The sequence below is a fragment of the Fukomys damarensis genome, unplaced genomic scaffold (assembly GCF_012274545.1).
Source record: "Fukomys damarensis isolate Sample0158 unplaced genomic scaffold, DMR_v1.0_HiC HiC_scaffold_34, whole genome shotgun sequence".
Classification (NCBI taxonomy): Eukaryota; Metazoa; Chordata; class Mammalia; order Rodentia; family Bathyergidae; genus Fukomys; species Fukomys damarensis.
In genome coordinates, this window is record NW_022900946.1 from 16,489,271 (window position 1) to 16,502,944 (window position 13,674).

A 13,674-nucleotide genomic window follows, 5' to 3' on the forward strand; every position below is an offset into this window, starting at 1 on the left:
TGTCTCTTCCTATCTCTTGTTTTCGGTTCTTCCACAATCTCCATAGGTACTTTTTTCATTGTATAAACCGGCCAATCTAATTAAGCTACTCTGCAAACAGCTTTCTCTGACCACTGTTTTTCTAAACTACTATCTTTCTTCTCATCACCCCAAGAGCTTGTCATGGGCAATGAATATCTACCCTAATCCATACATTGATCCCTCCACTCCTGAATCCCTGGCACATCTCCCCTCTGCTCCAGCAAAAGTGTGCCTTCCTGGGTCTTCAGTGATGTCTGTAGTGCCAGCTTCACTAAAGTCCCCAGGTTTTCGCTCTCTGGGTTTCCAAGGCACCACACTTGCCTGTTTCAACTCTCAATCTGAATACCCTACTCATGTGTCTGTCATTCAGTGACTCCTCTTCCTCCAAACTCCACCAGCTATGAACACTCCCACTCCAAAACACTGTCCTTGTCCTCCTCACTGTCTGGGCTTGACAAACACAGCAGCGAGAGCCCTCCGTACACATGGCTGTCACTCTACCTCTACTGCTGGCCGCTCAGCGCCTTTGAGGAATAGTCCTTCAGGCAGCTGACACCTGCTTCTGGTAAGTGGTCCTTGTGCCATGCCCACAGTGCGGAGCTTCTTGGTGGCTTCACAGCTGAGGCCCACCCAATCTCAGCATCAGCACTGGCTGAAGGTGACAGCTCACAAGCCAGAGAAAGAGGCATCTCCGGGGCCACCAGGGGACTGATCTAAGAGTCTGCATTGCCCTGCTGATGGTGATGACAAGAGTCTGACCTTGAGGGACTGAGTCAGAGAGCAGACAGGAGCACGAGGAAGCAAAGCCAGAAGCAGGGCTGGTGTTGGGAGCTGACTGATGTGTGCCAGGAACCAAGCTGTGTCCAAAGTCAGCCTCCTCCTGGACTTCATGCTGGATGAGCCAGTACATTCCCCGCCGAGTTCTCCATCCCTCCTAACTGGAAATGCACACTCCTCCAGTCAGACTGCTGGGGCAGATAGCCTCCTACAAGTGCTTTCTCCTACCCTGGCGATACATTAATTCCTGGGTAGCGCACGCTCTGGAAAGCAGAACATTATGATGATGAAGAGGATGCCTATCCTATGTTCTCAAGTGGAACAAAATTCTCTGTGCCTGTGAGACTGTTTGGTTTGCGTGTTTCCTTGGTTTTAATCTACTGAATCCATCCGCATGCGAGCAGATTCTGTTTTTTCCCGCATCCACCAACATTAAGATACAGAACAGTTCTCCTGCCCAGCAAGAATCTCTCATGTTGCCCTCTCCGCTTCTACCTCCCCTGTTCCCGCAACCTTGTGGTAATAGAGCCCAAAATCAGGAACACAAAGGCACAGCATGGCTAAGTTCCCAATGCATTCTGCTAAGAGTCAGAGGGCTGCAGTGCAAAGAGTCATGAGATTTGTTTCAAGGTAATGGAAATATTCCAAAAGCAGGCGCTGGTCATGGTCACACAACTCTAAGTAGTCTAAAAATCAGTGAATTTTATACCCTAAATAGGTGAATTTTATGATACGTCAATTATATCTCTATAAGGTTCCACCTACTACAACAGCCTGAGTTCTGAGGATGGACCCTGGGACCTCCAGTTTCCCAAGACAGTACCCTAGCCCTGAGCCACAGCGCCAGTCCCTTAAAACCAAAGAACAGAAAAATAGACGAACAGAAAGTAGGTAAGTTCTTCCCTTGAAAAATAAATGTGGCTCATGGAAAATACTTTGTTTTAAATAACAGCAAAGGATACAGCGGGTATGGTAAGGCGGGGTTAGAGCTGCTCTGCTCTCCAGAGTGCCTGGGTTTAGGGGTGCGCCAGGCGCTGGTCTTGCTCTGCAAGCAGAGCCCACTTACTGTGGCGGTGCCGGAGACGGTCTGCGCACTGGTGTCCGCGGCGCTCTGCTCGGAGTGGGACTGGGCTGGAGGGTACAAGTTTAACGTGTGCTCCGGGACGGTGGTCTGGCCAGTGTACTCTGGCGCGGGGTGAGGATGAGGGGCCGTGTATTCCGCGGGGATGCCGTTCTGAGGCGGAGCAAACTGGGCCGAAGCGTAAGGCTGAGCCATCGTGTCAGGGGCGGCCGCTGCTTCCTGATTACCCTGAAAAAGTGCAAAGGGGAGAGAGGGAGAGAAAACCATGAATGAGTTGCAAACAGAACCTTTTCGCAGAGCCCAGAAACTCCAGTTCCCTTCCACTTTCCAGGCACCTCAAGATCCAGCCTGAGGTGGACGTATCCCAGGCAATCCTCTCCACGTGCTATGAGCACATTCTAACCATGAGGCAGCCCCTTTTACACATGGAGAAACCGAGGCCCAGAACAACGAAGCCGCTTCCCCCAACTCCTGCAGCCCGGTGTTCCGAGACTGGGCGGCTCTGTGCCCTACTGGGTTGGATTTTTCCCTGGAGGCTTCTTGTTTTATTCCTCTTTTGGAAGTGGTGAGCATGTAGTTGTCCACCATGACAGCGAGCTTGGATTTGACACGTAAAGTGCCAAGAGAGATTAATTTGAATGAATGTGTTCTTGAAAGGAGAGACAATTCACCCAAGCATTTGCCTTCACTCAGTTTTATGTGACTTGGCTCATATAAGGGGAGAGGTGGGTCCTTGTAATGGTCCCCTGTCTACACCGGATGTGGGTGAGAGCAGCCGATGGAAACTTGGGACCTAATTTAGACAAAGATGTCCTCCCTCTGTGACATTCCCCCTTCAACCTTTTCTGAAAAATGTTGGACTTAGCCCCATAAGTCAACGCCTATTCTCCTCGAAACCCTGTCTTACTTTTTTATAAGCATAGAGTATTACATAACAATTCGCCCTTCAGTTATAGCCTAAACATGCAGTATGATAATTACAGTCAAGTCAAAAGAATTACAAAAAAACTACCCTGAACTCAAAAGTTTCCATTTCAAGAAACATCTCTCTCCCTCCACCTCCACCCCCATAACTCTACCACACTTCCCACACTCAGAGTCATGCACACACACACACACACACACACACACACTCATGCAGAAGGCAAAAAGAAACGGTAGCCCGGTGTTCCCAATTTTCCACAGTCTCAAGAGATGCCATTGCATAGTTAGAAAATACAAAGCAGGAAGAAGTTAGGAAAAAAAGCCAAGCAATTAAGCAAAACAAGTAGTAGCCTCTCCCATTGTCTGTGGTCAATTAGATGTGACTTTAGCCCTCCTGTAATGGCAGGAGGGTAAAAGTGACAGGACAGCTCCTGTCTCCTAAGTAGCTGCCACAACATTCCAGAGTTGATTCTGACAAACACGCTGCTGGGGGGGTAGTCACATTGTTTAGAGAGGACCCCTCATTCGAATGTTAAAGAGGTCACTGAAAAGAACTGAACATAAAACCTTTTACAAGTGAAAGCACTCTCATCAGGCTTCTTCCTCTTTCAGATTGAGTTTTCCAAACCCTGGATGCCACTGAAGGCAAAGGAGGATCACCTATTTATTCCTTGCCCCCTTTCTAAGATTTTCCTGTGGAATCTGAGGTGGTGGGGTGTCTTCCTGTGCTAAGGCTGGGTAGTTGAACAAAAGCAACAAACCCATCACAGAGACACAGAGGACCTTTACTATTATTACAGCTCACCCTCTACCCCTGCTTCTTTCCAGACAACACCCTGATCTCCCTTGGGGGGACATTCCCACTAAGCCTGCCTGGTGCACAGGTGGTTGAACCCAGCCCCTGGTTACTGCTAAATGCTGTCACATGACTGTGTCCTGTCCATCAGAAGTTTCTACTGCTGTAGTCTTGGGGATTCTGGTTTCTGGCCATTTATGTAGTGAGCCTTTAGTGAGTTAGGCTGGCATGACAAGTCCTAGTCCCCCTGAGATTTTGATGCAGGCTTTGGAAAGAAGTTTTCTTTCCACTATGATTGGCATAATGCAAGCCTGGAACTTCCAAGAAATGCCCCAAGTAGAGGACCTGCCTACAGATGAGACCACAAACAGGTGGATGGGGTGGAGGACTCCAGCATCAGAACCGTATCAGCCCAGTCCCTAGCACATCATCTGAAGTCTTGAATCCAGCTGCACTGAATTAGTACCACTCCTGTTTGCTTTAGTTACACGAGTAAATGTCCTATTTTTCAACGGCTTTATTGAGAGATAATTAACATAAAGTTGTATACATTTAAAATGTGTCACTTGATGTTTTGATGTATGTATACGTTATTACAAGATCACCATATTTCAGCTAGTTAACTTATCTCTCATCGCACAGTTAGTGTGTGTGTGTGTGTGTGGTGAGATGATTTAATTTAAGATGTATCCTCTTAGCACATTTCAAGTACAAAATATGGTATTTTTAACTATCGTCCTCAAGCTGTGTATTAACTCTCCAGAACTTACTCATATTGCATAACTGAAATATTTTATCCTTTGTCTTCTTTTGTTTAAGCTAATTTTTCCGTTACTTACAACCCAGAGGATTTTGACTAATTAAAAAAATCCTCTGCTGTTTCATAACTAAACTACAATCTTTTTCTTTCCTTTAGGCTATTCAAGGAGTATGTTCTTGTGTACAGAAATCACAGAGTGAAGCCACTTCTCTGTGGCTGACTTGAAGCCCCAAACACATGGGGGTCATGAAAACCTTCCAAAAGGGATTCTCTGGGCCACAGCTGGCTTCTATCCAGGCCAGTTTTGTCCTCTGCGATTTCTGAGTGGTTCCTCTCTAAATGGAAAGATAGACTTGTGAAAGCTCCAGGTTTGGGTACCTGGGGGAGCATGGAATCATAGATACACTGGGGACAGGAAGGCCAAGGTGACACTCTTCCTCCTTGAGAGACAATACTTTCACTGGGATGCACATGACCAGGTGGTCCTTTGTCACTGCAAGAAAATCTGGGGAAGAAGTAACCCCATCAGCGCTTGCCCAAGAGGATGGGCTCCTGCTGGGATGCAAGCACTCTGCATGGGAGAGATGAACTGTCCTGAAGCTGGAAGGGAAGAGGTCCTTCTTGCCAAGACCACATCTTCGCACTCCCTGTCTGTCCCCTTCTGCTTAGAAAGCCTGCCTACAGCCACACCTGGGAATCTTTTCTTTTTCAGGTACCAGATCAAGAGCTCTACTCTCAGCCTTCCTTGACCCTCGGATCCCAGGTTCACTGTCTCTGCTCCCTGCTCCTGCACAGCTGTGGCCACATCTCACATAGTCCCAAGCAAGCACTGCCACCATCCATTCCCTTGTCTGTGAGCTTCTTGAGAACAGGGCACTGGGCTCCACTCCTTGCTCTATCCCCAGGCTCCTGTAGTGGGTTAGCTGCAAAATCTAAAGCAGGAGGGATTGCTAAGCAAATGGACCTTTGAAAAATGAACTCTGAGCTCTTGCAGCTGAAGCTGGCAGCAGAAGGGAGAAGGGAGAAGGACTTGACAAATATGGCCCCCTGCTTGTATCTGTAAATAAAGTTTTATTGGGACAAAACCATGCCCATTTGTTTATATACTCTCTATGGATAGTTTTATGATACAATGGCAAAACTGAACAGTTGTGACATGGCCCACAAAGCCTAAACTAGGTACCCTCTGGATTTATGCAGAAAAGGTTTCCTAATGGCTATGGCAAAATACTGTTAGATAAAGGGACATCAGCTAAGAAGATATCGTGGCAGTCTGGTAGGACATAAAGCTGCCAGGGAAGCAGGAAGAGACAGGAAGGAAATGTAGGCTCCGCAAGAAGGAAGGGTGATCTCAGTCATGGAGATGAGCAACATTTAGGATGATACAAAGTGTGCATCAGAATTTTGCCTGGAGCTGTCTTCCCATCACCAATTGCCTGACTTGTAATCACACTTGCACAGGTACACCTTGGCCCCACACTCAGTGGAAGTGGGATGAGGAGAGAGTCTACCATGGCCTCAGAATTCTATGCTCCCTTTCAAAGGCAGCTCCTTCTCATTTCTGGCCAAAAGACAAGCTGAGTGGCTTGGCCTGATGGATGCTAGACATTGTGCTCATTACTTGACACCAATACAATGTAGTTTTCTTTTTTTTTTTTTTTTTGGAGAGGGGGTACTGGAGAGTAAATCCAGGGTTTTTTTTTTTTTACACTGAGGTATATCCCTACCCCTTTTTGAATTTTTATTTTGAGACAGGGTCTTATTGAGTAGCTATCTTGCCCAGACTGGGCTCAAACTTGTAATCCTCTTGTCTCCTGTCCAGAAAGCAAGGATTACTGGTGTGTGCCACCATGCCCAGATACTCATGCATTCTTAAAGAGTGATGTCTGCTCCCCAGAGGACATTAGGTAAGGACAAGAGACATTTTTGTTACCCACAACTGGGGAAGATGTGCTCTTACCATCTAGCAGGAAGAGGTCAGGTATGATGCTGAGTAGCATCGAGAGCACAGGACAGGCCCCTCCCACACAGGTTTATCCACAGGTCCTACATGTTAACAGTAGGAACCCTACTTGGTGTGCTTTCCTTCTTCTTTGCAGTCAAAGACGCTTCAGCCCAGAACCAGGAAATGATGATGGAAGGTTCCAGCCACAGTCCTTCTTAGGGAAGGAAAGAGGTGAACCAATGTCCACTTTTATTGAGGTCCTAGGCATCACTCACTTGGCAGGAGAACCACATGGGAGGAGGGTTAGCTCCCAAATCCCTCTCTCTAACACATAACATGGTGCTTCTTACTGTGTAGAAGTCAGACTCCACAGTATTTGGTGCACAGAAGCCAGCAACTCTATTTTCCAGCTAAGAAAGGTAATGCATCCTCGGCCAGAGGTGGGGTGGCACCGTGGGCAATCTCTGCCCCATCTCAAGCCTGAGGCCTGACTTCAGAGTCCTTTGGATAGCATCATTCCACCTGAGGCTCTAGACATCATCCTGTACCTGGAATTCTCAAACAGATGTTGGTGGGACCCCCTACAGTTACTTATTAACACCGACAGCCCTTCCTGAGAGACCCTAATTAATATTCCCAACATTTGCTCTTTAGACTAATTACAGCTAATATTTAATTAAGATCATTGTACTTTCTGTGGAATTATTTTTCACCTTCAAATGACTTCAGAGATCTCATTGTTCCCTCCCTAGTGACGTTCCTGGATTCTTAGCTTGGCCAAAATATATTTTCTGGGAAAAAAACATCAATGTTAAGGACACCTCTTTCCCCCTCCTGTTCATAACAAATCCTAGCCATGGGAGGAGGCTCCTGGCTAGTTATCTTACGGAAGATAACTATCTGTTGGTAACAATGACAGGCAAAATTATCGGGAGCATTCTGGATAGACACATCCTCATTTGCAGAGCTCTTTGCTTTCTTCTATTCCAATGCCAACCTCCCATGCCCTAAGTAAAATGGATGATGGAGAAGTTCAGATGTTGCAGAGACAAGGTGCTTTGGGTGTTCACCCTCCACAGGCAGGAGGGCAATCTCGCTTCACACGCGTCCCCCACAGCGCCAAGCAACTGTTTCAAGAGCTTCTGCAAAACTTAACATGCAATGCTCAGTGCCAGCACTTTCTTGGGTCATTGCTAAATACCCAAAAAGGGGAAGGGTAGGCAGCAAGTGGCCAGGATCTCAGGTTTTAAAAGCCACTATTGCTTGCTGCTGCAATACTGAGAAGCTTGAAATAAAGGTCTATGAGGATAAATGTAGAAAAAACTTCCTTGTCCCCATATGCTAACCCCTCAGTCAATCAGACCAAGTCAAAAACCAGCATGATGATGTGAAACCCCATCATTACCCAAGCTGCCCCAGTGGGGAAGCTTTCCTCTGGTTCCTGAGAGCCAAAGGATTATTAAAATGCACCAACGTCAAATGCTTTCAAGAAAAAAAAAAATGGTCATTGCAATGTAAACATTTTAATGAAGTATGAAGTAGCCAGACTATTGTGGCTACTTTCAGCCAAACACTGTAATGTGACTATTTAGCCTGCTGTGTTTGCCTGCATCACAAACACTGTGCCTCTGATGCCCACAGCACCTCCTTGGCCACAAAACTCCTGCATCCTCAATTTTGTCTCAGAAGCAGGCTCAGGAGATGGAGTTGTTGCAGCCTTATTTCTCCAGACATCCCGTCTCCATTCACTGCCCAGAGTGGTTTAACAAATAAGTTTTAGGAAACTAATAAGGGAACAAAAGGCGACAGCCAGTCAGACTTGGAAAGAATATTTTCGCTTAAAAATCGAATGCAAACCACATTTCAGTGGAGAAACACTTTACACGGCAGAGCACAGAATGCTCTACTATTTTCGGTGGAGCTGCCTGGTTTTTCAGTGAGGAGAAAACACGCCTGTTTTCATAGCTACCGAGGTGGACTTGAAAGTATTCAAGCCTTTTCCTGAAGGCATGCCTGCTCCTGTTTTCCCCAGCTTTCATAGTGAAACTTCTTGAGCAGCCTCCCTCCTTCTTGGCCCTTAGAATTCATTTGTCCCTGGCCTGCTTCTTACTCTAAAGAACCTCTCCTGGACTAAACACAACCTTTATAAGGAAGAAGTGCACCGGGATTGTCAGGAGCTAATAAGCCCGCTGATTACATCCGTCCACGCCGCGGACAAGGAAAGCAGCGACTGGCAAGGCGACCCCCTCCTGCAAGGAGGTGCTGGAGGGAGCTCTCCATGGGTGGGGGGTTGCCTGCAGCTTTCAGTCTTGCTGACAGTTTGGTTTACTTTACTTTAGTAGCCTGGTCGGATTTACTTCTCTGGCAAGAAATCGCGCATATTCAGAGAAAGCCTCTTGTGCTGAGCTGAAATGTGCTAAACTGCATTATGTCCCCAGGGGTATTGGAACAAAGAAGAAAAAAAGCAAAATGACACCATTAACCTGCTGATTCTAAGACCAGCTCGGTTCCACTCGTAGAGCAGAACCCCTTCTCCCCATCCTGAAAACTCCTCTCCTTTCCCAGGGCGGGATTCAAAGATGCAAACTCTGTATTCCACAAAGCAGAGACTTAACGCAAGGAAAGACTTCGCCCCCTTCAAATCGCAACGTCTAGTGAAAAATTAAATGGGAAAAAAAAACATTACCTGCGGCACCATCGTGCATCCTCTCTCCTCCATAAACTCAGCAGCTGTTCTAGTCCCACACCACAGAGCATCTGCCCAGACCAAGCCTCGATTAGGAGCGAGGGTGAGCGCGCTGGGCCCCGTGAGCAGGATCCGGGTGTTGGAAGCGGGGGAGCCGAGGCCGCCCAGCTGACCTCCCTCCCAACATCTGACGGCTCCCCAAACCAACCCCAGATGGGACCTTCTGCGAGGGAGCCCCGGCCCATCAATCACGGCTCGCTCCTCCTCTGGCTGCTGCTCTCGATTCAGAGAGCACCACTGAGCAGATGATTATTTAGAGGAGGGAAAACACACGCGCGCACGCACGCACACACAGCGCTGGGCTACATTAATAGCTGCTTTAAAAACATTAAAAATGCTATTCTATGCATCGCCTGGAGCTGGAATTTTTCATTACTAAACTAAATATATGGAACGCAAAGTTATAAAACCCACTGGGGCGGGGGGCTTCCTACTATTTTATTCTTTTAAGAGAGGAGAGGAATGCGGGGGGAGCACTGGAAGAGAGAGGGCAGAGAAGAAAGCGCAAAGAGGTAAAGGAATGGCCATAGGTGAATTTGAAAATAAAAATACTGCGATAGGATCAGAGAGAATGATATTTTAATGAAGCTGGGTGGTTAATTGTAAATTGGTCTTAAAATACTCATCTGATGATTAAAGAGAAGCTCTTGAAGTCCAGCTCCTGAGTAGACTGGCTGGGTGAGCTTATGCAACAATTGCCACTGTGGGCTCTAGCATTTGCTTCTGGTTAATGGAGAAAATAAAGAATGAATCGATGGTGTTATTATTAGGATCAAATGAAAAAATCAGACTGCAACAAAGAAAACACACTCAGGGCCTGGATCATAGTACACATTAAGTAAATGGATTCACCAGTTCTCTTTCGATGAGAGAGCACAGAGAATCCAAAAGCATCTTTGCCCTTTAGAGTCGGGTATGGCAGCAAGGATTCAATAAAGAAACCCACAAATGACCTTAAAATCTCAGCGATGATAAACACTACGAAGAAAAAGTACAGGGATCTTGTTTTCTTCTTTCCTTGGACGTTTACCTCTTCCTGGTTTGTTGTTTTTCCTTCTCCCCCAGTGAAAAAAGATAAAAATCTCCTAACCCCCCCAAAAAAATTCCCCAATGAAAGCCAGCATCAAGCCAAAAAGCAGTCCTTTTATATGAAGCTGTAAATATGTTGTTCTTCCTTTATTATTAAAACAACAACAACGAGACAAAACAATTTCATCAAAACAATTTCAATCTCTATTTGCTCACGTCTTTCTTGCTCACTGAGGGGGAGGTTTCAAAGGTCCCAGGTGCCTTCAAAGGTCCCAGGACAGCTATTTATGGAGGAGACTCTCTGCTGTGAAGAGAAACCTTCCTACACCGAGGGGACTGGATGGGCTTTCTGAAGTGATTAAAGTTGTAATTACATCACAGCAGAAAGAAGGAGGTAAGAACCAAAGAGACTGCCTGGAAGAAGTCAACCATTGTGTTGGTCTGTTTTGCAGGAATCATTTCAGGGAGCCCTTGGGTGACTATATATATATATATATATATATCTCCCAGCTCCCTAAAGTTGGAAAGGAAATCTGGATAAATAGCATCTGTTCTATCTGTAGATTTTCATCTCCAGTCAAATCCTGGAAATAAACCCAGTGCTACCAGGTAGTTAAGGTTAGAACCTGAAGCTATTCAGGTTCTCTAAGGATAGATGCCAGCTTCCTTCTTAAAGCCCTGGACCCCAAAAGGCCAGGCTTGTCCTTGTCAGGCTCGGCTCAGCATGTGAAGACAGTGCCATCTTTGAGAGTCAAGAGGTCCTGGTCTTCACAATAACTACAGAACCCAACTTTTGCCTTTCAACCTGGGACCAGTGGATGAGGACAAGATGGAGAAATTCCTCAGTGAGGAGCACAGATGTTCTGAGGAATAATGATGAGAATTCGAAGGAATAACTAACCCAACAAAACCACCTACACAGAGAAGGGTCTCTCAGAAACAGTCGGCTAGGTGAGAGGATGTCATTCCTTTATCCAGGTAACAGGACACTGATCCTTTGCTACCAGTTACTTGGAGATTTTTTAAAAAGTCAAGTACCAGGCTTCTGCCTATGATCAGAATCTACCCCAGGATCTCAGTGTGTTTTTCACCCTGTACATGTCCCCCACAAAGGTTGTGAAATCCATGTAGCAGGTCATTATACACTATGACTCTTTAAGTGAAATCAACTACACCACATGGGGAAAAAATACTATAGTGTTGTGTTATGAAACATTTGTATGAGTAAATTGCTTTGCAACGTAAAGTCTGTTATGGGTTGTGGTTAAAATAAGTAAAAGGAAAAAATAGTAGGGTAGGTGATTTCTAAGATTGTTTTTTCCCATCTAACCTTTTACTAACTCTGTAACCCTAGTATTAGAGTCGAATATGGACGAGTCAAGAGCATACGGATGGGACCATGAACAAGTCATCTGATGACCCTGTGCCCCAGTTCCCTGGTTCACAGAGTATAAATAGTATAAATAGTGCATATTCCAATTGCCAGAGATTCTCATGAATCTTTAGGGAGAAACCCTGTAGGAGTAGGTCTTATTACACAGTCCTTAAGCACACATGTCTCGTCAAGGGAAGAAGTCGGTCCCTTCCAGTCCAGAAAAGTTTTGCACCTTCAGAACAGAGCAGGAGATGAGCAGTGTAGGATACTCACCTGCTGCATGTCAAGCACTGCAATGCTAACAACTGCTATGATACAAATGAGAAAGGTGAAGTGCCAAACAAGTAGAAAATATTTCCAAATAATGCATTAGTAAGCAGAAGAACCAGAATTGTGACTTAATAATCTTTTCCAAAAAATAATTACTTTGGTACATTTAGGGTGTACGATATAATGACATTCCTCGTTGAAAATTTGCACCTTTCCATAATCCATCTTGGTTATTTTTTCCCCATGTTCCTGCCCTCCCTCTTTACAAAGACTTTGTTTCCAATTTTTCATTTTCTCATATTAATTCCATTCCCTTCTTTCTTTCCCCCTACTCCTCCCACTTCCTCTTCCTCATCTTATTGGAGAATTCCTGTTATCAAATCCATACTCAGGCAGGCAGGGATGATGATGGTAGTGTGGTGATAGCATTGATAATGGTGGTGACGATGATCGTAAGAAATGTTATTCTGAGTACCAACTGTGTACCTGTTACGGTTTATAGTACATAGATGTTCCCCAAAGCCTCATGCAGTCATAGATAGGGCTTTTTGAAGTGACTGCCTCATGTGATACTGATGTTCTTAGCATAGTTCTGGTTGTAGGTATAGGCGTTAGACTTACTGAAGAAAGAAGACCCACCGTGGGTGTGGGTGGCAGTAACCAATAGGCTTGTAGCCTGGATGGTATAAAAAGGGAAGGAAGAAAAGGGTATTTTTTTCATCCTGCCTGCCACACCATGAATGCCCCTCTGCCCTGCCTCTCTGCCATACTGCCCTGCCCTGGAACCAATCGATAGACTAAAATTTATACAAACTGGGGACTACAATAAACTTTTCCTCCTTTAACTTGTGGGTGTTGGTCCTACCACTGAGAAAGAAGCTAAGTACCAATTATTTGTCTAAGCCATGAGGATGCAAAAGTCAAAAAGCTTTTCCTTTAGGAGCTCATTTAAGAACTCAGTATGACAAATAATGTTATCTTCTTTTCTAAGGGAGGTGCACTTACTTGCACAAACTCATGAAACCAGCACCCAAATTTGTCCAACTCCTCTGGTTCTATTTTTCTTTCTTTGTAACACTGAGGATTGAATACAGGACCTTCACAGTACATCCTCAAACCTTTTAAATTTTTTAATTAAACTATTTTTTTTATTTGAGACTGGATAAGCTTCTCAGTTGCTCAGGCTGGGCTCAGCCTTGTGATTTTCCTGCCTCAGCCTTCTAGACCACAGAGATGACAAGAATCCACCACCACACCTACCCGTGGTCTACACTCTGAAAGAGTTGGAGATGGGTTCCAATGTGACCTTATGCAGATGCACACAGGGAACTTAGTCCCCTAACTGTCCTATCTTATGGGAAAGCATCTCATATAAAGAATGGGGAGAAAGGAACCCTTCTCCATTGTCGGTGGGAGTGCAGACTGGTGCAACCACTATGGAAATCAATATGGAGATACCTCAAAGAGCTGGGACTAGAGGTTCCTTTTGACTCAGCCATCCCTCTGCTGGGTATCTTTCCAAAAGAATGAAAAGAATCATATCACAGTGATATATGTGCACCTATGTTTATAGTGGCACAGTGTGTAATAGCTAAAACTTGGAAACATACCATTTGCCCATAAAGTTGGAAACTGGATAAAGAAGATGTGGTTTTTCTATAAATGGAATACTACTCAGCCATAAAGAATGACAGATTAGATTCATTCATAAGAAAATGGATACATATTGAGGATATACTCCTAAGTGAAATAGATAAGTCACACATGTGTAAAATACCAAATAGTTTCTCTGGTGTGAAAAACTATAATAGTATATAAGATCCTAATTAGATAATTGACAATGTGAAATAGGAAGAAAAGGGCTAAAGGTGTAGGGAAAGTGGGAAGGGTAGGGGAAAGGTAATAATGGAAAAGAAAAAAAATATGAGAAAATGAAAAAATGGAAATAAA

The 13,674-nt window shown here is 45.1% G+C and overlaps 1 protein-coding gene across 14 annotated transcripts in view; it reads right to left on the reverse strand.

Annotated features, from left to right (window-relative positions):
* Positions 1 to 13,674, reverse strand: part of Rbfox1 (RNA binding fox-1 homolog 1) — a 1,859,632-nt gene that overhangs the window by 159,280 nt on the left and 1,686,678 nt on the right. For 13 of the 14 annotated variants that reach the window (XM_019210635.2, XM_019210636.2, XM_010644147.2 and 10 more), the window contains one exon: positions 1,865 to 2,107. In XM_019210635.2, coding sequence (XP_019066180.1) covers positions 1,865 to 2,107 — 243 coding nt within the window. Of the gene's footprint in view, positions 1 to 1,864; positions 2,108 to 8,990; positions 9,247 to 13,674 lie in introns of those variants that run through there. The other variant, XM_010644152.2, reaches the window with a different exon arrangement.